This window comes from Thunnus thynnus, chromosome 8 (genome assembly GCF_963924715.1).
Source record: "Thunnus thynnus chromosome 8, fThuThy2.1, whole genome shotgun sequence".
Classification (NCBI taxonomy): Eukaryota; Metazoa; Chordata; class Actinopteri; order Scombriformes; family Scombridae; genus Thunnus; species Thunnus thynnus.
In genome coordinates, this window is record NC_089524.1 from 30,509,938 (window position 1) to 30,535,199 (window position 25,262).

At 38.9% G+C, this 25,262-nt stretch overlaps 2 protein-coding genes and 1 long non-coding RNA gene across 6 annotated transcripts; 1 reads left to right on the plus strand and 2 right to left on the minus strand.

Annotated features, from left to right (window-relative positions):
- Positions 1-2,542: 2,542 nt before the first annotated feature.
- Positions 2,543-11,790, plus strand: c8h19orf44 (chromosome 8 C19orf44 homolog). 3 transcript variants are annotated; one of them, XR_010929349.1, is made up of 10 exons: positions 2,543-2,888; positions 3,018-3,182; positions 3,289-3,416; positions 3,589-4,114; positions 5,938-6,274; positions 6,633-6,715; positions 8,831-9,332; positions 9,544-9,633; positions 10,621-10,751; positions 10,837-10,925. XR_010929349.1 is itself a non-coding variant. In XM_067597932.1 (10 exons), the coding sequence occupies exons 1-10, from the start codon at positions 2,763-2,765 to the stop codon at positions 11,473-11,475; spliced, it is 2,211 nt and encodes a 736-aa protein (XP_067454033.1). In that variant the 5' UTR covers positions 2,543-2,762; the 3' UTR covers positions 11,476-11,790. The 3 variants fall into 3 exon arrangements, 2 of the variants coding, with proteins under 2 accessions (XP_067454033.1, XP_067454031.1); XM_067597932.1 differs by lacking the exon at positions 10,621-10,751 and adding an exon at positions 11,386-11,790 and having other exon boundaries at positions 6,636-6,715; positions 10,837-11,003; XM_067597930.1 differs by lacking the exon at positions 10,621-10,751 and adding an exon at positions 11,386-11,790 and having other exon boundaries at positions 2,544-2,888; positions 10,837-11,003.
- Positions 11,791-11,931: 141 nt separating this feature from the next.
- Positions 11,932-19,443, minus strand: akr1a1b (aldo-keto reductase family 1, member A1b (aldehyde reductase)). Of its 2 annotated transcripts, none has more exons than XM_067597934.1 (9): positions 19,227-19,443; positions 16,269-16,364; positions 15,392-15,511; positions 15,104-15,255; positions 14,610-14,805; positions 14,291-14,490; positions 12,611-12,683; positions 12,428-12,514; positions 11,932-12,237 (listed from the first exon to the last, which is right to left on the minus strand). In XM_067597934.1, exons 2-9 carry the CDS (start codon positions 16,347-16,349, stop codon positions 12,172-12,174), a joined length of 975 nt encoding a protein of 324 aa, XP_067454035.1. In that variant the 5' UTR covers positions 16,350-16,364; positions 19,227-19,443; the 3' UTR covers positions 11,932-12,171. The 2 variants fall into 2 exon arrangements, with proteins under 2 accessions (XP_067454035.1, XP_067454034.1); XM_067597933.1 differs by having other exon boundaries at positions 19,105-19,236.
- Positions 19,444-22,365: 2,922 nt separating this feature from the next.
- Positions 22,366-24,571, minus strand: LOC137188476 (uncharacterized). Its single transcript, XR_010929419.1, has 4 exons — positions 24,298-24,571; positions 23,686-23,833; positions 23,456-23,591; positions 22,366-23,138 (listed from the first exon to the last, which is right to left on the minus strand). It is a non-coding gene; the product is annotated as an uncharacterized lncRNA (long non-coding RNA).
- Positions 24,572-25,262: the final 691 nt, after the last annotated feature.

Genomic DNA, 25,262 nt, shown 5'->3' on the forward strand with positions numbered 1-25,262 from the left:
GGCTCTGTGGAGTCATGGCAACTTGTAGCAATAATGTTGAGGAATTATCCTCACAAAACTGCATCTATTCATCCTGGGAGTCTTTTGTAGGGTCAAATAAACGTACTCTTTTTCCATTTGCTCTTCTTTTTTGCAAGAGAGCAATGAAAGGTATTCAGAGGTTAGGGTATAATTGGTGCTGCTCTAAAGGCATCTGAAAATCTGAGGCACGAAAAAGAGGAGAGTATCTGGAAATTAAAAAAAGTGACCTTGTAGATATACACATAAACAACTTCCAAAAAATGATGGAAGCATGAATGTGCTCACTAAATTTCTTGGCAGTCCATACTATAGTTGTTGTGACATTTCACTCAAAACCATAAATGTCAACCTCATGGTGGTGCTGGATGAAAAGTCATGGGTTCATCAAAATCATTGGGATACAGTGTCTGGTTATCATGAATGTCTGCACAAAATTTCATAGTAATCCCTCCAATAGTTGATGAGATATTTCAATCTGGACCAAAGTGGTGGACCAACTGACTGATTGACCAACAGACAACAATATAGAGAGTATGACCTCCGTGCCCTCAGTGGTAGCTACAGCCCTGCCAACATTACCACAGTTGCATCCTCAGCATGTCAGCAAAGCTTAGTCCATGACAGACCATTATCAACTCATTTTAGCTGAGCACACTGTATTTGTATGGCTCATCTAACAGAGAAGTATACTTCTGTTTGTCAAATTGGAGGTAACAGTCTGATACAAGAGCAGATGGTGCAAGTGCATACAGGTCGTGTGGATAAGGTACATGCAGAGGTGGTTGTGTTCAAAAACAACATATTTTAATAGCGCAGGGACAATGCCAAGGCCAGGATGATAAAAACATGTTGAAACAAGTGCCTGATGACTCAAGCTCAGGGAGAGTTTAAACAACAAACTTCAGGGACATCTGTCTTCAGCTTGTTGGTGGCAAAGTACAGCTAAATCAAGGTCACTGATGTTACACATATTTGCAGACATAGAGCATCTGGTGAAATGGTGCTTGCTTCTGCATGTAGCTGGTTTTATCCATTTTTTTCATCTGCATAATTGATCAAATGCTGTGACATTGTTCTGAAACGCTACATTTACTGTCCAAATCCACACACTGTGTTGTAATGGAATGACCAAATAACCATTTAAGTACTATTTGATTTCTGTACATGCTTATGCTTTTACAGATAAATCAAATAAATAACTTTAAAAGCCTTTGTTCTCTCCTTGTCCTGAGGTGTAATTTGGTGTGAAATACTTACTGAAATGGTTTCTGTCCTACAGATAACCGATACCCCCTGCCAGTGTGGATAAGGCACCGACAGACAGCTGTCCTCTACCTCTGACCTAGGTATCGAACATAGTTCCCAAAATCTACACGGACGACCACCCTGGCCTTGCTTAGGGAACCAAATTCAGCCTGGCTTTTCTACTTCACCAGCTGTCGTCGAACCACTACTAACGGGCCTATATAGTCAAGCATGTCCTGACAGCCAGAGTCCTAACGAAATGTGTAGGTGCAATAGGTTGTTGGAGGTTTGAAAGTACTCCAGGATGGCCTACTATCAGGACATCACTGGAGGAGGCCCACTCTGTCGGTCGAGGGCACTCACCTGGTTGTTATAGGGCAGCCTCGGAGCCCTAGCCCTAACAGTTAGCCAATTAGACTCCTGATTATAAACCCTCAACCCAATATTGTATTGAAATTCTACCCCTAACACATGCACAACTGTATGTTATCATTAGTCACTGAACCTGAACCATTATTATACATTATTACAGGAGTCAATAAATTTTAATCTAATCAATTTCAAAAACTACTGTCAGCCTATCCCAAGGGAGGTGTCTTTTCTTACTTTAAAGGAACACCAGAGAATCTCAGGGATGTGCACAAGTCAGGAACTTTGGTTGGAGTGTTATAATATTTCCACATAGCATCTATCAACAAAACATCCAACAAGTTCATACTGATGTTACCATGACTTTGCACAAAATAGTGAGCTTTACTTCATCTGTCACTTACATCAGAGTAAATGGAACTTTTGAACTTCTTATTCACTTTTTTTGAGGTTGTTATCGAAGGATTTCTGCAAGATGCATGAACACAGCTCCTGTATTGCCTCAGAATTTCAGGTGGTTGCCCAAGTTTTGTGGTATTTATTTGTATTTGTATTTGTATAAACCTTCTCGAAGGTTCAGTTCCCGTTTAATACATGTTGCACAAGGTATGCAATTCCTTAGAAACTGGTGTGACACATTAAGACATTTAATTTTTCTCCAGTTTTAATTAAATAAAATAGTTAAAAGTAGGCCTGAATAGAGTTTGTCTTGGCTACATATAGACAACATGTATGTAGCAGATAACATTACCCTTTATATTTTTTCTATTATACCTCATTGGAAATCTCATTTATTTCTTGAAATACTTGCTTCGTCCTCAGGATTGTGTGTAAATTCTTAAAAAGTACACACAATGAACAGTTGGTGTCACTGTGACCCGGAGTGGACGTGATTCGCCATTAAGGACGAAGAAGAAGAAGAAGGAAACGGAAAAGGAAACTTCCATGGAGACGAGGGACGCCAGAGTGAGCAGTTAACGGCTAGGACTTAAGGAAAATAACTAATATCTTTGTGGCAAACTTGCACAATATGTCATAAATGCACACATTATGTGTTAGTAGATGGTGAAGTGTATTAAGTAGCTCACAGTTAGAGAGACAGCGTCCTGACGAGCACCAGTTTAAAGATGTGGAGAAGAGGCGGTCGGAGCAGCGCTCTGGACCGAGCTCAGGCGCTGCTGTCCGGCAAGAGAACCAGCGGTGGAGACGGCGAGTCAACACAGGGGCCAACAGCCAAAACACCGACACATACAGTGAGTTTCATTTCTTCACATGTTTCATAAACAGCAGTATTATTATGAGAGATGTTTTAAGCAGTCCACACATTGATACACGTGTGTAAAACCAGAAACGTGTGTTGTCACTGCTTCTCCTCTCTCTAGGGTGCTGTTGGGGTCAAACCCAGATCTGCTACCTCAAATGCACACACGTTATTGTCAGACCTGAGTGATCTGTCCTCAGTCAGCTCAGCTTCTGAGCATGGAGTTGGCGTTGTGGGATCTGCTGATGCTGAGTATCACCAGAGAAGAGAGGGAGATCCTACCAAGGTAAACAACTGAAAATACTACTTGTCAAACCCTACTGCAGTCTGGGAGTCCTGTAAAGTCAACTTGTTATGATGCTGTCTGAGCCCTCCTTGTTTTCCTCTGCCAGGATCCCAGACCTCAGAGCTCTCTAGGAGGAGGAGGGAGCAGGTTCTTGAAGAAGGCTCCCCCACCTGCAATAAACAGCAGCCAGTCACCTATACACAAGAGCCAAATGCAGCAGGTCCCTGAACACAGGTATGGTTCTGTGGATGTAAGAGAAACACATTTTATTGAGCACGGTTGGAAAAAGTAAATATTCTATCACCTGAACCCCCTTCTACTGAAAATATTTCCTGTTCAGATATTCACTTCTGCTGCTGAAACTCATATCTTGTGTTTTTCCCTTCATTCCTCCCTCTCTGCTCAGATATGTGTCGTCTTCCCAGCGTGGCTCCCAGACTGCTGCTTTGAGAAGACTGGCTCAAATTGAGAGCCGCATCCGCAGCCGGAAACAGGCTCAGGAACAGGAAAGAGAGGGGCTGAAACCTGCCCACAATCTAACCTCAGACATGGGGATCTCACCACCACCAGTAGTCTCCCAGTCCCTGGAGGCCCCTGTGTTTCTCTCAGTACAGTCCAGCAGTGAGGAGAGCCAGAAGGGGAAACGTTTCCTCAAGAGTAAGGCAGCTGTAGCTGTTGATGGTAGTGATACTGTTGCAGCTGCTGCTGGGTCTCCAAAAAGCCCAGATGTTGGTGTCAGATCCAGGTCCAGAGCTGCTGATGTGTCTGTGCCTTTGGTGGATTTGGAGTCAAAGTCAGTGAGAATAGTAAACAGTGTGAGTCTAGAAAGTGATGAAGAGGACATGAGAAAACTGCTTGGGAACTCTTTGGATTCAACAGACAACAGCTTATTAAGACCAGAGAGACCCTCTTCCAGGAGAACGGGGGACAAGGTACCTTTTAACTGTGAACCCTGTTTGTTCTTCCACATTCATCCTCTACCTTTATTTACAGGCTGATGGCTTAGTCACTGCAAGGCATGCAGTTGTGATTTGGCGCTATATAAATAAAATTAATTTGAACTGACTATTGCTATTTTCAAGAGAAGCTAGGCTAGTGCCATCAGCTGGCATGTCAGTGGTTCTATATGTGTTATAGGAGAGTTTTTATGAAAAAGTTATAAAAAAAAGTTTTTTATCAAAAAAAGTTTAGTTTTTTTCTCAAAAAGAACAGTACACACAGGTTATGATTGTCATTAGCTGTATGTCCACAGCTTTTAAACACAGAGCAAATATCTGTATAAGAATGAGTGTCAGTGTTCCAGAGATATAAGAATCATGTTGAGGGGACATTTTGAGCCTTAGTTCTATCAAACAAGATTAAGGCTACGTTCACTTTGCAGGCCTTAATGCTCAGTTCTGATCTTTTTGTATTGATTGTTTACATTCATGTTTGTAGGTGACTTGTATCCGGCTCTGGTGCAAACACCTTTGAGCTCCTAAACTGCCACACGTGCAGATTTAACAGAAATGTGAGCTGCAATTAACTTCATTTGTGTGACAGTGTAAATCATAAACATGGATGACATGGTTGTGCTGGCCTTCAGTTAAGATAAGTTCCTTGCAGTTTGGCTTGAATAGAAGCTTCTTCATAAATGTCCAATAAATTTGAAACTACCACGTCTCTCCATCGATCCCAGCATGCTAACATGCTCACAGTGATAGTGCTAGCATGTTGATGTTTAGCAGGGATAATATTTACTGTGTTCACCGTGTTGGTTAAGCATGTTAGCATGCAAACATTTGATTATTAGCACTAAAAATAAAGAACATCTGAGGCTGATGGGAATGTCATGACTTTTTCAGGTATTTAGTCATAAACCAAAGTGTTGGACAAAACGCCATTTAGTCCAGATGATGACACTAGATGAAAAGTCAGAACTTCAGAGTTATTACAATCCATCCTCTGTGGACCATGAATGTGTGTATAGTTGTTAAGATATTTCACTAAAGAACTAAAAAGTCAACCTCAATGAGGGAAAGTCATTAGAATACATCATCTGGGAACCATGAATATTTGTACCAAATGTGCCAATCCATCAACTAGATGTTGAGATATTTCACTGGATAAATGAAAACTTTGACCCTCTTGTGGTGCTAGAGGGAAAGTCACAAGATCGCCAAAGTGGTTACAGTGTAACCCCCTGGGACCTTGAATATCTGTTGTAAATTTCATTGCAATCCACCTAAAAGTTGTTGAGATATTTCATTCTAAGCCTCAAATGTCACCCTCACAGTGGTGCTAGAGAAGAAGTCAGGGGATCTACAAAGTCAGTAGGATTCATCCTCTGGGGACCATGAATGTCTGTACAAAACTTCTTGCAAATCCATCCGATAGTTGTCGAGATATTTCAATCTGGACCAAATTGGTAGACAAACAAACAGACCAACATTTCCATCATTAGAGCACATCGCTGCATGGCTAAAAATATACTGACTGTGTAAAACAAAGTTCAGCTAATCATGTTGCATTTGAAGAAAAGTAGATACACAGAAATGTGTACTTAAAGGTTACATATATCATCAGATCAAACTCACAAACTCAATATTTTGACACTGTGGTTTTTTAACAATGCAAAACATGTACTCACTAAGCCATGAGGGAAACTTCTTTTCTTTTAAAGATTAGATGGGATAAAAACCTGATAACTCTTGTAGTTTGTCAGACACTGTTTTGTCAAGCCAAAGCATTACTCTAAAGCTTTCCCTTTTCACAGATGTTGAGTAGAAGCAGTAAGAGGGTCCACTCCACACCTCCTCCTGCTGCTGTCCGTCCCTCATCATCCTCCAACACAGCACCGCCTCGCTCCCCTGCCTCTCCTCATCGCCACAGTTCTCCTTTTCGATTCACTGGCCAGGCTCAGGCCCGCTTCAGCCCCTCCATGCTGTCTCCATCCCCGCCTCCCTCTGGTCTCTCTTCTCCTCGCAGAGCTGAGAGTCCACAGCGTTCCCTCTCCTCCATGTCGGGTCATGGAGAGGTGCTCTCTTTGGAGGAGCTCTTCCCTGTTGAGCCGGAAGATCCCCACAGTGAGATGAGTTTAGCTTCCTCTGAAGGTGAGAGAAGCTCATCAGGGTATTAATAACATCAGGACAGATTGCTGTTAAAGTTGTAATTAACTATGATTGAGAGTAATGTCTAAAAATTAATTGATACTGACATCAGAATGCTTAGGTTATTCTGCATACAAGCTATTTTTAATTGTACTCATTGTTTGATGTTAATTTTATGCGTGGTGTGCATAATTTTGTTCATTAATCATGTTTTATTCTTCCCGCTGAATCTCATGCACCCTAGATGGACAACAAGGTACATGTTCTAAATGTAATACTAGTAGCAGAGTTGATGGCAGTTGTGTGGATATACACTGTATATCACTGTGTTAAATTCTATCACTGTGACCTTGTCTTACAGCAGACTTCAAGATAAATGTGATGACATTAGATGACCTTGTCCCTGCTTCCCTCGGATTTCCTGAGGAAACACCAGCAAAGGAGGTGGGAAATGGAGGAAGTTAACTTTAAGTTAAAATTAGTTAGAGTTATGTCTCTGGCCATTTGATGAATACAGGTCTGATGTTGTTATTCACCAGCAAGCTGCTAATTTTGTCTGGCTGCTGTTTGTTGCTGAGCAGGTAGAGCACAGTAGGTTTTTAGAGCTTTTGCAGAAAACAGCTGCCTGCTGTGTCTGAAAACAATGCTGATGAGAGCAGTGAAACTGAATCAGAACAGTTAAGTTTAGGGCCATAAAACCAAAATAATGTACTGAAAGATGCTAAAATGATCCATAGCGCTGAGAAGGGCTGCAGAATGAGGTCAACATTGAACACGAAAGTAAACATTTACAACAGTCTGAGTAACAGTCCATGTTTGCCTTCATTTACCAGATAACTGTTTTAGATAATATGGTTAAACTGAGAACCTGTTAAAAGCCTGTCTGATCACTTACAGGCATGGCCGAAATTATTGGTACCCTTGCATTTTATTAAAATAATGCACCATTTGCCCTGAACAGTGTTGAAATGATGTATTATCAGTGCATGTCTATGTTGGGTTTCCAGTGGAACAAAACAAAACAATTGTGAAAATAAATGAATTCATGCTTATTCTACAAAAACATTCTAAAATAGCCTGGACAAAATTATTGGTACCCTTTAGAAGTTGTAAGAAATAATTGATTTGTAGTGATACTTTAAGCAGACTATTGTGTTTTAATTAGTATCACAAGTGTTTTCAATCTTATAATTACTCGTGCAGCCAGTTTAGAAGGATAAAAATAGTTACTGCTGTATTGTGTCACTGTGTGCATCACATTGAACATGGAAAACAAGAGGAAAACTACTGAGTGGTCTGAAGACATTAGAAAAAAGGTAATAGCTAAGCATGGTCAATGTAAAGGTTACAAGACCATCTCCAAAGAGCTTGATGTTCCTTTGACCACTGTTGCCAATATTATTTAGAAGTTTAATGCTCATGGAACTGTAGCCAACATCTCGGGACGTGGTTGCAAGAGGAAAATTGGCCCGAGATTAAACAGAAAGATGGCTCGAATGGTCAAGAAAGAACCAAGGAAAACTTTAATACAGATCCAAGCTGATCTTCAAGTTCAAAGTTATATAGTTTCAACTCGCACCATCCGTCACTGTCTGAATGAAAATGGGCTCCATGGTGGAAGACCCAGGAAGACCCCACTTCTAAGAGGGAGACACAAAAAAGTGGACTTTGTCAAAATGCATGTTGACAAGCCACAGTCCTTCTGGGAGAATGTGCTTTGGACAGATGAAACAAAATTGGAGGTTTTTGGTAAATCATACCAACCCTATGTTTACAGAAGAAATAAAATGAAGCCTTATAGAAAAGAATGCCATGCCTACCGTGAAACATGGAGGAGGCTCAGTGATGTTTTGGGGCTGTTTTGCTGCCTCAGGCACTGGGTGCCTTGAATCTGTGCAGGGCACAATGAAATCACAAGACTATCAAGGCATTTTGGAGTGAAACATACAGCCCAGTGTCAGAAAGCTGTTTCTTAGCCACAGGTCAAGGGTCTTCCAGCAGGATCCCCAAACATACATCAAAAAGCACCCAGGAGTTGATAAGAAGAAAACATTGAACCAAAACCTGAGAGAACTGGAGCAGTTTGCTCAAGAAGAGTGGGCCGAACTACCAGTGGAGAAGTGTAGAAACCTTATTCAGAGTTACAGAAAGCATTTGACTGCAGTTATTGCCTCCAAAAGCTGAGCTACAAAATATTAAGTTCAGGGTACCAATATTTTTGGCCATACCATCTTAATTTGTTTTAGTATATTGAATAATATGTTAAGTCGTAAATCAAAAGCAAAGTTTCAGTTAAATTCAATGTGAAATAAAGAATGATGGATACCATATACTTCTGTCATTTTAAAAGGCTAAACATATGAAAATAAGATGAATTTTAAGGGGTAGAGCACTAACTTTGATGTAAACATTTTATTTCCACCGAGTCCAGCCATACTAAATCTTTTTTTTTTTAATCATTTAGTATTGAACAGACCTGTCTGCACTGTATATGAGGAGAAAACCCCCTAAAGGACTCATTGGACTGATGTTTTTGCTTTCTACCTGCTGTCTAAACAGGGAGAAACCAAACACATCGTCCCTGCTGCTGGATCCCCAAACAGACATCAACAGCTGCCAGGATTGAAGGAGGTTGGAGAGGAACAGCAGCATCAAGAGGACGAGGTGGACTACCGAAGTGACTTTGAGAGCGAGAGCAGGACAGAGCCAGATTACAGTGCCAGCCAGGTTTCAGAGCACCTGCTAGGAGATGGAGAGCAGGAGGAGGTTGTATCAGAAGTCAGAGAGGAGGCCTTTGAGTCAGATGTGTCCCATAGGAGGACAGAAGACGATTACTCGAGCACTTTCTCAGACACAAGTCGCTCCTGCACCTCACGGACCTCAGATCGCAGTCAGAGATCACTCAGCAGAAGCAGAGACTCCAGATCCTCCAGATCTTCAGTATCACATAGTGACTGGGACTCATCTCGCCCATCGAGAAAGCATGCTTCAGCTAGAAAAGTTTTAAAAGAGACAGCTGTACAGACGCAGCCTGATCCACTGGCTTACACATGGTCATCCGGTTAGTCTGCCATACAGTACATATTTGTGTATTTAAGATGTGGCAGAAGCCACTAATCACCAACACCATGGCCACATTTTTTCACTGTAGTCATTAAATTATCAGCATTAAACTGACAATGACATATTATAAAGTAAAGGTGCTACATAGAGCAGACAGGTATTTCTGTTTCTGATCTCTGACTGTCCTCTCTCTCTCTCTCTCTCTGTAGGTATGGCTACTTTTGGCTCAGCAGTGGGCATGACCTATATGAATCCAACCCCAGTGACCACTCATGCTATCAGTTCAGAAACTGTGGAAGGTGAGACCCACTTAAACAGAACAAGATGCAACATAAATATACCTAGAAAACTAGAAAGCACTTAGAGAGAGTCTATCTACTCAGCCATTTAAGTCATTTTCATAACAGAAAGCTTTTAAACATGTATCCAGACCTAGATCAAATGACCACTAAGTGAATCATGTTGCTGTGGCGCCATCTGTAGGTGAAATGCTGTTCAATTTTGCAGGAAAGGATGGGAGTTGATCAAGAGTTATGGCAAATAGGATATACCTGTAATAATAATAGTAATAATTAAAGGAAAAAAGTTCACATATCAAAAAGCAAACTTTTTTTGGCTCATTCAAATATTTTTATTGATGTTTATTGGAGTGATGACATTTGTGGAATAAATGGAATGACATTTATGGGATAAAACATTACTTACTTTTAAAACATCTGATATAGTTCACGTTAGAGGAGTGCTGCTACATATACTTGATCAGAAATACAATAAAGTGAGAAAAACATGTAATTTATGATGAGCTGCAGCCAGCCTGCACTTTGCAGAGGAGCAGGCCAGCTGGCAAAGGAAACCAACACTCAACAAGGAGGGACGGAAACCGACACTCAACAATTTAGGATTTTTCCTCTCCAAGTTAAACTCTGATTCAAAGAGTGTGTAGCTTTGTGCTGCAATGCCACATATAGGAAAATAACTAAAAGTCTTTGGCACAGATTGAATACAGTCTAATACAGTGACTTGTAGTATCTTCTGGTCAAGGCTAACAATAACCCCTTATAGATGAATAGGCAATGTGTTGTAAACCTCTAAAAAAAACATGAAAAATATTGAAAATTGCACAAATATGCACACCATGCTACACTAGATTGTTTAGGTAATAAAACTAGGGCTGCAGCTAATGACCAACAGAATGTTTGGCATTGTTTTACTACTTTTGCTTGAAAAATGATTGAAACGGTACCAAAATAATTGCTGATTATTTTTCTGTTGATCAATTGTTTCAGCTCTACATAAAAGTGCTATATTTTGCTGTTGACATATGATGGTCAGATCAGTTGTGATACCTGGTGTCGTATAGTGGTGAGAAAATCAAGCTGTAATCTCACAATAGTGGTGCTGGAAGAGTCTTTCACAAGTAAGAGCACAATTGCTACAAATCCTGTGATGCTTTGTGCATGGGTAGTATTTTTTCTAATGTGTGTCCCATGTCCTCCCCTCAGCCCTTAGCACCTTCAATCCAACTGCATATGCTCTCAATGAAATTCTGAAACAGCATCTCGCTATGACGAGACGCTTCATTGAAAGCAGCCGCCATCTGCACTCCAGCCAGCTGCGGAACCTGGAACCACCAAACTACAGATATATCACTCTGGATGACACTAAAGAGGTAAAGCGCGCACACACACACTAACGTACTAGTGCATGATAGCAAATAATCCTGTTTGTATCTTTGGAGTTGCTGGGGGAAGTCACACAAGTACTGCAAAGTTTCTCCCTACAAAAGAGATGACTGCTTCCTCATTGGTTCAAAGCCTCATTAGCTGACATAATGAGCTGTGACTGTATATATCTCTCTGCATGACGATACACAACTTTCCTGCACACACTGACTGTGAGTGCGTAGTGGAAAGTAACTTGAGATAGACCCGTAAAATTTAAATTGGTATTACATATTAAATTCCAAACTGCATTAAAAGATTAAAATGTGGCTGTATATAATGCACACACACACACATTTTGTCTACAACAGCTCTTCATTCTTTCCACAGTACATCCGCAAGCGCACACCTCCCAAGCTGACAATGGAGGAAGCCTTAGAGGAGGTGCTGCAGGAGATGAAAGACTACCACTCTATGTAAGCACCAGCACTGACTGTCCTGGATTACATTTACCCTGTCTTTCTTATTAAAATAGTTTTATACACACTTATTTAATACTATTTTTCTACTATGGGATGAATTATGATATATGTTGTTAAGCAGTCAGACAACATGCCATTGAGATGTGAATCGAAGCTTTTGTAAGATTGCACTTTATCATGAAAATTTGCCATACGTTTAATTTTAATTGTGTCATAGTGTAAATTATGGGATGTTGGGATCTTGCCGGTGAAATAATGCACGACATCAATGCTGTAACTGCTACAGACTTCATATTAAACAGTGTTTATTATGTTTTTGACTATAATTCTGTTATATTGGTTTAATAAAACAGACCCCAGAAGAGGAAATTCAGCGTTTCACAATGCAATGATGTAGTTTCTCCCCTTCATAAACCTTGCTATGATCAACTGGTTTAATAAAGACACACACAAGGGAAGTAACAAAATGTTTATTTAAAAAATAACACGTACAGTATGTATAGTCATACCAGATTTCCCAGTCTCCATCACTGACAGTAACTTGAAATGTTCTAATAAGTGCAGGGTTTGACATAATCTAAAGACATATTTCAATGAAAGGATCCAGGAACTTTTTTTTTAAGTGATGTGTAGGAGGGTGATGTGGTGTTGATGGGGTCTTTGAAGGCACAAATTCAGGTTACAGTGTGAGTCATCAGTAGGGGTCGTTGAAAGGGTAGTGAGGATGTCCTGCATCCCTGGGAACCCGCTTTCCTTCCACCTGCAACACCCCAACCAAAGTTAAACCACCATACAACACTACCTCTGCAATGAAAATCATACCTTCAAGGGTAATCACAGGCTCCTGTATATTATCTCTCTTAATATTAAACTGAGCTAGAGAGCACAAAGTTTTCAAGTAACACTATAAACACCAACCATACGAGGTACAGTACATAAAGCCTACTTACTTCAATCATTGGTACAATGTAGCGCCAGCCTTTGTTTAATGCTGTAATAGTTTTCATCTCCTCTGGTTCAAGGGTAAAGTCAAACACCTGACAAAAAACAAGATGTATGACAAAGTGTGATACATATTAAAAAAAAGCTTCATGATTTGGAAATGAATTGCCGTGACTGTAATTTTACCCCACCTGAATATTCTCTTTGATACGGGACTCTGTCACACTCTTGGGGATTGTTACCACTCCTCGCTGTGTCTGCCACCTGGAAATACAAGAAACTTGGTGACTAACAACTGACATATTGGTGTTTGTTGGAATGTAAAGTCACTGGAGACTTCCTTGACCATACCAGTGCACATTTTAACTTCCAAGTATACTTGACAATACGTTATTTTTAAAAGCATGCCATACAGTCTCATTTTGTTAGTTTTTGATAACAATTTGATAAAATGTTATGCTGAAAAAATATTTTATTTAATTACTGCCCAGCCCTACCATAGTGTTTTATGTATAGATGAAAAACAATAATTGGGGGTAATACTTTTAACTTTTGAAAGTAATGTGCATTTCCAACACCATGCCATATCAACTTTGCATGGTGATAATATGTCACAGTTCTGTTGACAGCTAGTTGCGCTGCGCCCCAATTTCACCAAATGCCAAGTTTCAGTAAAACGACTTAAGAGCTTTAATGCTACATGGAATCAATTAAGAAAATACTAAATACAGAAACAACCCTACTAACACCTGTAATGTTTATTACCACAAATGTGTAGTGCTATCAAACAATATTTAGTAAAGCAGATGGGATGCATATAGCACTGCCAGCGTATGAAGAACCATTAATTTCAAAGGGGACCTATTATGCTCATTTCCAGCTTTTTACCTTTATTCTGGGATTCCACTGGAGTAGCTTTGCATGTTCACAGCTCAAAAAACTCTTTATTTATCTTATTATGGCCCTTTATGCAGCTCCTCAGTTCAGCCAGGCTGTTTTAGCTCCTTTCTCTTTAAGGTTCCCCTCCCAACGAGCCCACTCTGTCCTGATTGGTCAGCTTCTGGAAGCTGTGTCACAGCTGACTTGCAGCCACTCTCGTTCTTTACTCGAAATGTCAACTTCTCAAATACATCTGTTTATGTTTGAGCTGGAATCCGATCTGAAATATTTGAGTGGACAATGCAAACAACACACGGAAAAACCTTAGCAACAACAGTAGAAACCAAGAATATGGAACAGATGGCTGTTAACGGGCATGCTCGATGATCTGATGTCATCTCATTGACAAGATAGAAAAACCTGTCAAAAACAAAGCATTCAGAGCAGCCCTGGCTTTTGACATGCAGGGAGCATCTACATACGTTAATCTCAAGTTTTGGAACTTTGACCATGTTTAACAGAGATATTCAACATTATATAACGGTATATAAAAAACAGAAAACCACAAAAAGACATTTTTCATTGTTTGAAGAGCTTCAATTTAAAAACTTAAAGAATTTTATAAAGAAACCTAATCTCTAAAGACTTCAAAGATATCCCATGAGATTAAGTATTTTGTTGGCTAAAAACGTGGATACCCTCACAGCTTTGGATACAATGTTAACAGGTAACTGAACAGTAAGTGTTGTTCCATCCACCTGTTTTTCTGTGTATTTTTCATTTGCATAAAAAAACCTGAGTGAAAACATGCTGGAGATTTGAAAAGTCAAAATATTGCAAAACAGTTTAATGGCAACTGACTGGAGAATTATTGCCACTGTTTATCTTAATTAGCCCAACTCCTTATAATTGCATAATTGTAGTGGAAGGAAATGCACATTAATTCTTAGGTTTGCGCAACATTTGGATAGAAATTTTGCTCGTAAAATCACCTGAGAATAATTTGAGCAGGGGACTTTTTATATTTCTCTGCGAGGGTGGCAATCATGGACTCATTGAGCAAGACAGGTTCGTCTGGATGTTTCCAGGCCCGGTCAGGAGACCCAAGAGGGCTGTAGGCCGTCATCACCAGGCCCCGGTCCCGACAGTGGGCCAGCAGCTCTACCTGGGCCAGGTAGGGGTGGCTCTCTACCTGCCAAACCAAACACAGAGATACCGGGGTGAATAAGACATTCTACAGTTGTCTTTACACCTAACCTGTGTGGTCCAGTTAAAATAAACTTGTCAACATTGCTGACCCACAACCTGTACCTGGAGGACAGTTGGTTTGATGCTGGCGACGGACAGGATGTCATCTATCTGCCGACTGTTGAAGTTGGACAGGCCGATGGCTCGGACAAGGCCCTTCCCCACCAACTTCTCCATGGCAGCCCAGGTCAGCTTGTAGTCAATGTCGTCATACAGCAAGGTGCCATCTTCCTTTCTAGGGAAAGGATTGTCTCCTCGTCTAGGGGATATCAAGAAGGAGTCACAATTAAAAGACAGGTTAAAAACATACTTAAAGGAAAACAATTAAAAACTAGTTTTCCTTCACACATATTTCCTTAAAATATAGCCCCCTTACAAGGTCTACTCATTATCCTGAAATAATGAGATAAGTCTATTTGCTCCTTATCTGAGGATAACAAAGCTGTTTTCACCTGATTACGTTAATTATCTTGTTATTTAAAGAAAACAAAGGGTAGTTTTCTCAGGATAACAAGCTAATTATCTCATTTTTAGACCTGGATGGAGATTGAGCTCACTGAAAGGCATAGGGCCAGTGGATGAGGTAGAGGTCCAGATACTCCAGTTTCAGGTCCTTCAGGGTCTTCAGGAGGGACGGCTCCACGTCCTCCGGGTGATGTCGGGTGTTCCACAGCTTGGATGTGATGAATACGTCCTCTCGTCTCAGAGCCTGGTGCACAGACAGCATCAGCGTCAGTACAGACAATAAAACACATGTCTAGAAGATGTTTAAAATATGTTGTATAGTTATTTTGAAACAGAAGTGACATTTTTGAGGACTGATTAAAATTTCTTAGTTGTTTTACCTTGTCGGGGCCTAGTGTCTCCTGAAGGGCCTCTCCAATCTCAACCTCGTTGCCATAGATGGCTGCACAGTCAATGTGACGATACCCGCTCTGCAGGGCCCAAATAACTGCTTGTTTCACCTGTGACAAGGGAAAACAGGACAACTGTTAAAACTACTAAGATCTGTTCTGCTGCACCACACTTGTGGAACAACCTTCCTAACCATCTGAGGGCAGCACAGACCCTAGACTCTTTTAAAAAGGTCTAAAAACCTTTCTGCTCAGGAAGGCTTTTTCATCTTGAGTTTTATTACTATTTTCTTTATGTTGTGTGTTCTATGTTATTAATACTGTTGCACTTTCAGTTTCACTATGAATGAAAAGTGTGGTACAAATTAAATATATCATTATTATTATTATTATTATTATTATTATTATCATTATTGTATGCTCCCTTATGTTCATCAGCTGGTCACTAACAGTCTGTTTACTGTAACAGATAGTGTACAGTTAGTTTATCAGACAGTTACTGTCGAAAACAAGGTTGATGAGAGCTGTGAGACTGAACTAAAACAGTAAAGTTGTGGGCTGTAAAACAAAAACAATGAGCTAAAAGAGGCTAAAATGCTCTGTAGGGCTGAGGAGAACTGCAGAACTGATTTTGTTAATCTGTTAATTTTCTATAGGTTCATCCCCATGAGCAACACATTTCACATCACACAGTCATTTCATCCATTGTTATTACAAATATATTGAGTAGTGCAGCTTTAATATCTGACATTACAGAGATATCTAAATGAACGTGCTGGTCTTTTTTATGTTGGTTATTTGTTACATGTAAATCATATTGTTCAAACAGGTTAAAAACAAGAGGATGAAAGTGAAGCATCTACTGTACCTTTCCTGGCTCACTCTTCCATGTTCCCAGTCCGATGAGGGGCATCTTCCGCCCCGTGTTGAGAACTGCAAAGTCATTCATACCTCTCAGAAGCACCTTAAAGGACAAGGAGAGTGTGATTCAGTCTGACTCAGATGTTTAAAGCTGCAGCAGCAATGATTCTATGTAAAATACACCTTTTATTTAAGCCATATATTTGTTTAATGGGTGTTACTGTTTCATTTTTCCACAAATTCCAACAGAGAAATGCAAGAAACAACTGGAAGCTGATGCAAAAAGGCTGCCAAAAGCAGGCATTAGGTACAAATCAGTACTGTGGTTAAAAGAGGGACTGAGTCCAGGAAATCTCAATATGAACAGTTTGTCAAGCTAATCTGAATTAATAAAAATGACCTGGACTGAAAAAATACCCCAATATCAAACTGAAAGCTTCCAAAAGGCAGTGCAATACCAGTGAAGAGATTTTCACAAAACCATTTTAATCCAAAGCATGCCCAGGCAGACCACAACAGCCCACAATGGGAGATTTCCAGTCCAATTCTTTAAAGACTAAATGACACAGCATTAACCAGACACTGTTTCACCATTTCCTGATGTTTGAACTTTACAGCAACAATCAGAGAGCCAGTGTCATGAGACAGCTGCATAAAATGCTGATGTAGTGAAATCATAAAACTAGCAGTCCACATATTGTGGTAGAGATATTAGGTTGTGCAGAGGTTTTGCCCATTCTGCAGCTGTAACTAACATAGTGACTGGACAAGCTCCATTCTCTTCTGATTAGAAATCGTGTTCAGTTTTTTTTTTTGTATGATAATCAGCAAAATCTCTGCCAGGCCTACTGTCTGTTAGAGAGAGAAGGCTGTGCTGATCTGTTTTTGCATCAATAGTCCCCAGACAGAAATGGCACAATTTGATTTAAAAGAGACATGATAGATTTCATTATATCTGGCAACAAAGAGGAAACACACAAGTTATTATATACTTTACAACTATGGAGACTTAAGGCCAAGTTAGAGTTATTGATGTTTTAATAGCTCTGAGCTACAGCAGCAGTTTTCCTCAGCAAGCCACTGAGGAAAACAACCTTTTATTATCTAAAATAGCCAGAATTTGAGGTTTAATATCCAGAGATGATTCCAAGAAAATCATTCATGCCTTCATATCCAGTAGGGTCGACTATTATAACTGTCTGTTGTCCCAAAAACACCATCAGACCACTGCATCACATTCAGAGTGCAACTACCCGGAAATTCAGCACATTAGTCCTGTTTTTAGATCTTTATACTGGCTTTCAGTTAGTCATGGAAAAGATCTTAAAGTCCTGCTGCTAGTTTCAAATTACTTAATAGGCTAGGGCTAGATATGCTTGATGAAAATAAACTCAGTCCATCTCTCACATCTATATATCTGAATTCAATTTTGTGCACATGAATAGATGAAACCAACTTCCAGCTGATCTAAAAATCTAAATTAAGTGGGAACTTGCAAATTAAGGGCTTTGCTCATTCCTGTTATCCTCAGATAAGTTTATCAACATATTAGGTCCTTTGCATTCTGCATATGACTGCGAATTTAACTGTGCTGAGTGATACAGTTTCCTTATGTTATCTATACACAGCCAAAGGTTAAACACTCACAGAAGAATATCAATGACTAGAGCTGCAACTAATGATTATTTTCATTATCAATTAATCTGTCGATTATTCTCTCGATTAAAGGTTTAGTTGTTTTGTCTACAAATTGACAAAATTATGAAAAATGTTGATCACTGCTTCCTAAAGTCCAAGATGCAACCTCAAATGATTTCATTTGCCCCAACCGATGATATTCAGTTTGCTATCATGGACAACTAAATAAATCATGCAGAAAATATTCACGTTTGAGAAGCTGGAATCAAGGAATTTGGGCATTTTTTCAAACCTCTATTAATGACTAGTGTATGATTTTATATGACTATCTTGCTAATTAATATGACCCTGACTCAGCGTTTTTGTATGGTATGGTATTCGTCCCTTTTTGTCTATTTTTGATTTCCCTGTTATGCTTATAGTGTATCTTGTTGCAGTGTTGTCTGCTGACTACTAGACTATGGCAGCTGGAGTTGATGTTATTCCTTTACCAGGTTGCTATTTGTTTTGCGGATTTGAACCTAACAAGCTTATGGAGATTAAAAAAACAAAAAACAAAAAAAAAAACCTTGTTTCCTGAATCATGATGAATTCATTGCTCTGCTTCACTTTTATTCACTTTATTACATTTGGAGCGACTTATTACTGCACTGAATCGCATATCGTGTCTATTATTTTTTTCTATTTTATTCGTTTTTTTAATGTTTTTAATTTCCCTCTTTATTCTTTATATTGTTGTTATTGTCATTGTTTTAATGCATTTCTTTACCTCATGCAAAGCACATTTTGGGTGAAATGTTGACTTCATATGAATAAAATAACCACATTGAGGTGAAGCACCAGTGGTTTCTGAAATACAGAAGACAAAGGGACATTTCCAGATCTTTCCTAAATCCAGCTGTCAGCTGATTTCCTGCAAAGTCACGCGCGACAGCCACACCTCGATCATGTCCTCGAGCTCAGCACATTACATTTAAACTTATTAACACTGAGGTTATAAGCTTTGCGGTCACTCGGGGGACTATTTTCATCAGCTAGAAACAACAACTGTCCGTTAAAGTCAAGTCACAGGTCCGCCTCCTATTACAATAACAGCTAGCTAACAGCTAGCTAGTTTAGTTTAACGTCTCTGTCGCTTTCTGTTCACACCTACAACGTTCACAACGACACATTTTCACAGTGAAAAGACTCACTCACTCACTCACCAACCGGCCGGTGTCACAACACAAACGACGGAGCATCTGTTTCAGCACCTGACATTTCAATGAATGCATGTTCTGTTTAGCTCAGCTGTGAAATACATCACATGATCAAATCAGCAACTTACTGTTTCACGACTTTAAAACCTGCGACTGTCAGAGCAGCTTCTCTTCTTGTAGTCCTCGAGTACTACAGGACGAGTACGCAACTGTATTCTTCTGCCAAGTGTTCAAAAACACCACCTCATCTTGTTGACACTTCCCTTTCCGGGATGCAGATTCCTCTATTTCCGGTTAAAACAGCCTACAGGTGTTTTTTTTTCTCTCCAGTGAAAGTAGGAAGCTGGTCGGAGATGGGATGAACTGCGCCTCGTCTGGAAAGAAGCAAAATCTTCATATTATTAGTTTTTAGTGGCGGTTGGCGTCCAAAATGTTGCATTACCACCATCTACTGGATTTAAACTAACTCTGCAATAACTTATCTGTTTTTCAGGTGTTTGAGAGAAACTAAAAGCTTCTCTCAACAGCTGCTACACACCTTCTCCACAAACTCTCACAACACCCAGAAATCTCCTTGAAATTATGTCAGTTTTCTCCCAAAATTCATCGTGTTTCCTGGTTAATTTGTCCTCCTTAGCTTCTTGTCTCGCGCCACAATATTGCTTACCTACTTCCTCATGCTTAAGTCTCTTCTTAGATCTGACCCTGATTATTTCTGCCTCACTTACTCTCTTTGGACGGCTATCCTCATAGGCTTGAGTTGTATAGCTGTCTGCTATCATCTGCAGGTGGAGGTGGAGGCTGTAGGTTGCTGGCAGAAGCTGTAGGAGGTGGCTGGAGCTGCAGGAGGCTACTCCAGGTTGGAGGCAGATGTTGGATCTTTAGCCATAGCTGGGGGAAGGCAGAGGCTAGAGGTGGGGGTTTGAGTTGCTGCTGTCTATAACAATCAGCAGTTGGAGGTTTGGAATGCAGCTGTCTGCCAGAATCTGCAGGTGGAGGTGAAGGCTGCAGGTTGACACAGCAGCAGAGTTGATACATCTGTCTCCAAATTGAGTGTGTCACATGCGTAAAACACGCACAGCACCGGACCAGGAACTTCATGTTTAGTTAATAAGAGTTTTGCACAGTGACTGTGGTGACTGAGAGAAAGCAAATTTAAAATATTACAATACAACACCCAAATGTTGTGTTTATGTTAATGATTGTAAACAGTATATGGGTTTGGTGCACACAGTACCGCTGCTGCTGCAAATACTTTGAGACTTTCTCCCTGTAATAATAAACCTGACAGGAAGGAAGAAAATATTTGGACTCTCCAAATATTTATATTTGTAGCTCCATAATGAAAATGTCCCAACAGATCTAACAGCTCTTCTATGTTACAAATGTTTTTACTGCATAAACTTGGGATGAGTACCATCTGTCAATACAGTTATCTGTTGACCTGATTGATTCTGTCACCTTGTCAGAAGACAGTTAACAAGAGATTGAAATAAGATTAGTATTAAAGAGGGCAGAGAGAGAGTATCAAAATAAAACACATGCCAAGAATTGGACATATGTTTCAATCTTCTAAAAATTAAAAAGAAAAATACAAAGCTTTTCACAACAAAATTATTTGTCTGTTTTTTTCAAGCTTGTGTTAGTCCTGTGGCTCTCTATGAATTCAGGTAGGAGAGAAATATTCTTCTTTATTCCTGACTTCAAAGTGAAATCTTTGTACAACTTCTTCATTGTGATAATGCTAATGAGAGATTTCAAGTGTTATTTTGTTCTGCAAGTAAGGCTGGGTTACAAATTGGGCAAAGAGGTCAACTGTTCAGGGGCCACAGACGCCCAGGGGCCCATAGCTATGCTGCTGACAGAACAACAGCCTCCATGGTTCACTCAAACAGGTGTTTCCACTTGTTGCATGATCAGGCCTCTTCTGAGGACTGTGTGGATGAGTGCTGGCTGTGGATTCTTCCTGACATTCATGTTTAGTTCAGTCTGTCAGCGTGGGACAGTTTTTATCTCTACAATTCTTTGCTCAGCCTTCTTTTTCAGGAATATATGAATGACGTATTCACTTATGAACATGTCAACTCACCTGGAGGAAGTCACTAATACTCAACATATTGACATAAAGTGGTGAATCCTGACAATCACTCAACATGTTTGAATGGCTCAACTAATGTGGTGACATATAAATGCATATATGAAGTAACTGTGAGTTAACATTCATTAACTGATAAATTAATAATTAATTACTAATCTACATGACCTATGATTTATTAACCATTAATGAAGCCATAGTTACAACTTCCTGATTTACACTGTAAAACTCGATGAGTTAGTTCAACTCAAACTGAGGAAACCGATGGTCTGGAACTATTTAAGTATATTAACTCAAACAATTTACGCATTAAAAATTCTTTCATTTGCATAAAAGTAACTAAAGTATTTATTGTTAAGGTAACTTTGATAAATAAAGTTATTAGTGCCAATTCCACTGAGTTCGTTGAACTTAAAACTAAGAAGTATTTTAGACTCATATGTAGCATTTCACTAAACTTATTAAAAATGTGTTAATAGAATTTATCTGAATTAAGACTAACTTGGATGGATCTTCTTTACACAAATGTTACCACTTAAGTTTCCTTTACTCACTTATCTTCAACTAAAGCAAATTATTATATTCTAGTTGTGACAACTTTGTAGCTACTTTACTTAAACTTCAACTTTTTAAGTTGGATTAACACAATATAAACACATATCTGACACAACTTAAACAATTTATTTAGATGAATGCTGAACACTCATAACTGAGCACATAACATTTCAATGTAAAACATTTCAATGTTCACAGCTCTGGAAAGGTAGTTTACTCCTCTCCACTTACTTTTGTTTTTCTTTAACCTATTAATGAAGTTTTCAGAAAGAACACCCCTTCAAAGTTGAAACTTGAAAGTTCAGTAGACTTCACCCTCACATTAACAGCAGCCTCTGATGTAAGTCAATCAAACTGACATAATTCAATGATTGTGCATTAGACAGTTTTCACTTCTAAACCTGATTCAGAAAATTTTGTTCAATTTAATGTTTTGATACCTTGTGCACTGGAGTAACAATGTCCATAATTTTATACCATGATGCTGGTGAATAAAATCTCACTTTTCCCAACATTTTCATGTTGAGAAAACTATGAAAATAAAGGCACAAAAAATAAAACAAAATATAATGTATAATAATAAATGTACATAATAAATTACATATAAATGTAATGTATGTTATTTTCATGTGGTAATGCACAAAGTGTGAAGACACCACAGAAACAGTGCAAACACGCATTGTAGTAAAAACGATTAAAATCAAGCTAGAACTCTTGTGACTTGCATAGTTCCTGTTTCAACACACAAGTTTTTGGGATGCAAGCCAAACGATCATTTTTAGACATTGCTGACTTTCAAAAGCAAAACCTGCTGACAACTTTACTCCAGCTCATTTCTCAGGGCTTGTAACTTGGGTTTGAGCTGCTTCCTCCCATCATGAGGATTAGAGGAGGACAACATGGATATAGTTGACATTATAGGTGTATGTGATGTCCTGTTGTGTTGACATTGTGGGTGTATGTGATGTGCTATTGTGTTGACATTGTGGGTGTAAGTGATGTGCTATTGTAGCTCTGTATTTTGTATTTGTGCTATTATGCTATTGTAGCTTTGTATTTTGTATAACATGTTCTGTGTGTTTTTTGCTTTGTACTGTTTATTATTGTGCTCTTATATGTTTTAATTGTAAGGGACTGAAGATGAAAATAAGCTTGAAGCTAAATCTGGTACAGTGCATCATTTAAGTTAAAAACTGTACACTAAATACAATACAACTCAAAGAGGCCACTTAGCTTCTCAGGATAGCTCACATATGGAGAGCATAGATCAGTCCAACAAAATCACCAATCAAGATCTGTGAGACATTACAACCTGATCCTTGGGGATGACTGAATGACCACGTGGTGAGTTTCGAAGGGACTCCTGCTGGCACCTCCTCTTCATTGACCACTGCCACCAGAGCCACTGCTCCCTCCTAGGTTGCCTCCAACTCGTCCTGAAAAGGGAATACATGTTCAGTGTATGTGAGTGTTATTCTACAAATCATCAAGTTTATAAAAAGGCTAGTGATGAAAAAGAAAACATCATTAAACCATTGCATCCAGATTTTTACATGCAAGTAAAAGCAATGTGTAAGCTTAAGCAAAGAAATGCTGGGCCATAATTCCATTATTATTCCATTAGTATTAGTTCAGCAATGTGGTGCTTCACTGTATTAACATCTTATGCCAAGCTAACAATACAATATTATTTATTAAAATTATTACCTTAATTTTGTCCTTCCAAATAATGATAGGAGAGTTCTAGTTTGTCTTGTCTTGTTGCCAATGTTTAGCTCTTAGGTTTCTCTTTTTTAACTAAGCTAGCCAGGGCTGCTGTTCTAGCTGCACTGATGTTCTTGTCCTGTTGCACAAACAAAGACAAGGTATTCATACGGGGATGTTACGGTCCGCTGTTCACAGTCAACATCAATGTGATGCATTAAAAATATTTTTACCTGTTCCTCATATACCATCAAAACTTCTTCCATCTTCCCACCAAAACTTCCAGTCTTCCTCTTTTTATAGAGCAGTTGAGGTGTATATTTGTCAAGTTCAGCAAAGAAGGAGAATGGTAGATTCTGATTAGTGATCCTGTGAAATTCACTGTTAAAAACAAAAGAAATGTGAGATTGTAAAACTGGATTTTTCAAGCATTTTCAGACAAATAGACATACCATATTAAACTACTCAATTCTAAGCTCTTTACCCAGATCAGGCATTCCTACAATGATGGATTCAAAAAACAAGAACACTAGCTGAGTGGCTCTTGAAAGGCATGGGCATGTTAGCTAGCGAGCTAACAGTTACATTTTTAACATAAAACTTTAACAAACTAACGTCACTCAGCGTTAACTATCAAGTGACTTAACATTATGAAACTATTATTTCTGAAGCACTACAGCATGAATTGGCCTGCTTGCAAGCTAACTTACGGCTAATGTTTGCACAACTTAGTAGTTAACGTTAAGCTAACACGTTTCAGCATTACACAATGCACTTTTACAATTCAAACAGCAAGACAAACAATAACTTATGCAAACAGTAATAAAATACTGGAACAAAGTTACCTCGCGTTGAAGACAAAACCATAATTATGCCCTGTATCGGCAAATAAAACAGGGCAGTGCAGCAAGTGCAGCTTGTCCGTTACGCCAAGTGCTGAGCGCAAACATACACGTGCTCTCTCTCAGTGACACGTGCACAAAGATACAGTCAACGGCGGGTTCATTGTTTACATTCTGGGCAGGATGAAACTAACCGGGCTGCCCAAATACAAATGAAGAGTGAATAAACTTTAAGTGGGAAACTAATGACTATTTTCAATAAAGCTGACAATTTTTTTCTTTTTTATTAAAAAAATTTAAAAGTTTGGTGATATGGTATCATCAGATGCCTTGTTTGTCTTACCAACACACCAAACCCCAAAATATTCAATTTACTTTTTAGATAACGAAAAGCAAAAAAATTCTCACATTTGGGTAGCTAGAAACTTAAAACAATGGAAATTTACTTGAAAATGTATTCAGATTATTAATCAATTATCAAAATAGTGGCTGATTAAGTTTTTGTTCATCGACTAATTGTATATGTGACTAACATCAGATCTTTACACTTTGGGAGATCATTTCAAGAATGATCAAGAATTATTTGAATGCATTCTTTGGTTTACTTGTGTACAACATGATGATTTATAAACTGGTAAAAGCAAAAATTGTACTCAACATTATAGCAGCCCATCAGCAGGGCTTACATTTTGGTAATGATGTCAAGTCAACTTAAAGAAAATGAGTCAATGAAACAAACTGGAATTATATCAACAATACTTAAAATGCTCCAAAGACTTAAGTGCACTCAAAACAAATGAGATTACTTCAACAATTGATTTTTGAGTGAGATTTAATTCATGAGAATGAGTGACTCCAACTTTTTTCCAAGATTAAGTTAACTTACTTCTTTTTATTAAGATGTACTGTTAGATTTTACAGTGTAGAAAGCAGTACCATTGTTTAACATGAGTTCTCATGCTTATTCA

Coding starts and splice junctions, on each gene's coding strand:
- akr1a1b (XM_067597933.1), bottom strand. CDS start 19,173: ATGCATTCATTGAAATGTCAGGTGCTGAAACAGATGCTCCGTCGTTTG. Junction 14,491..14,609: donor TCAAACCAACTGTCCTCCAG/GTACAGGTTGTG, acceptor TTGGTTTGGCAG/GTAGAGAGCCACCCCTACCT. Junction 12,684..14,290: donor CCTGCTCAAATTATTCTCAG/GTGATTTTACGA, acceptor TTGTATTTCCAG/GTGGCAGACACAGCGAGGAG.
- c8h19orf44 (XM_067597930.1), top strand. CDS start 2,763: ATGTGGAGAAGAGGCGGTCGGAGCAGCGCTCTGGACCGAGCTCAGGCG. Junction 6,275..6,632: donor GAGTTTAGCTTCCTCTGAAG/GTGAGAGAAGCT, acceptor CTTGTCTTACAG/CAGACTTCAAGATAAATGTG. Junction 9,634..10,836: donor CAGTTCAGAAACTGTGGAAG/GTGAGACCCACT, acceptor TCCTCCCCTCAG/CCCTTAGCACCTTCAATCCA.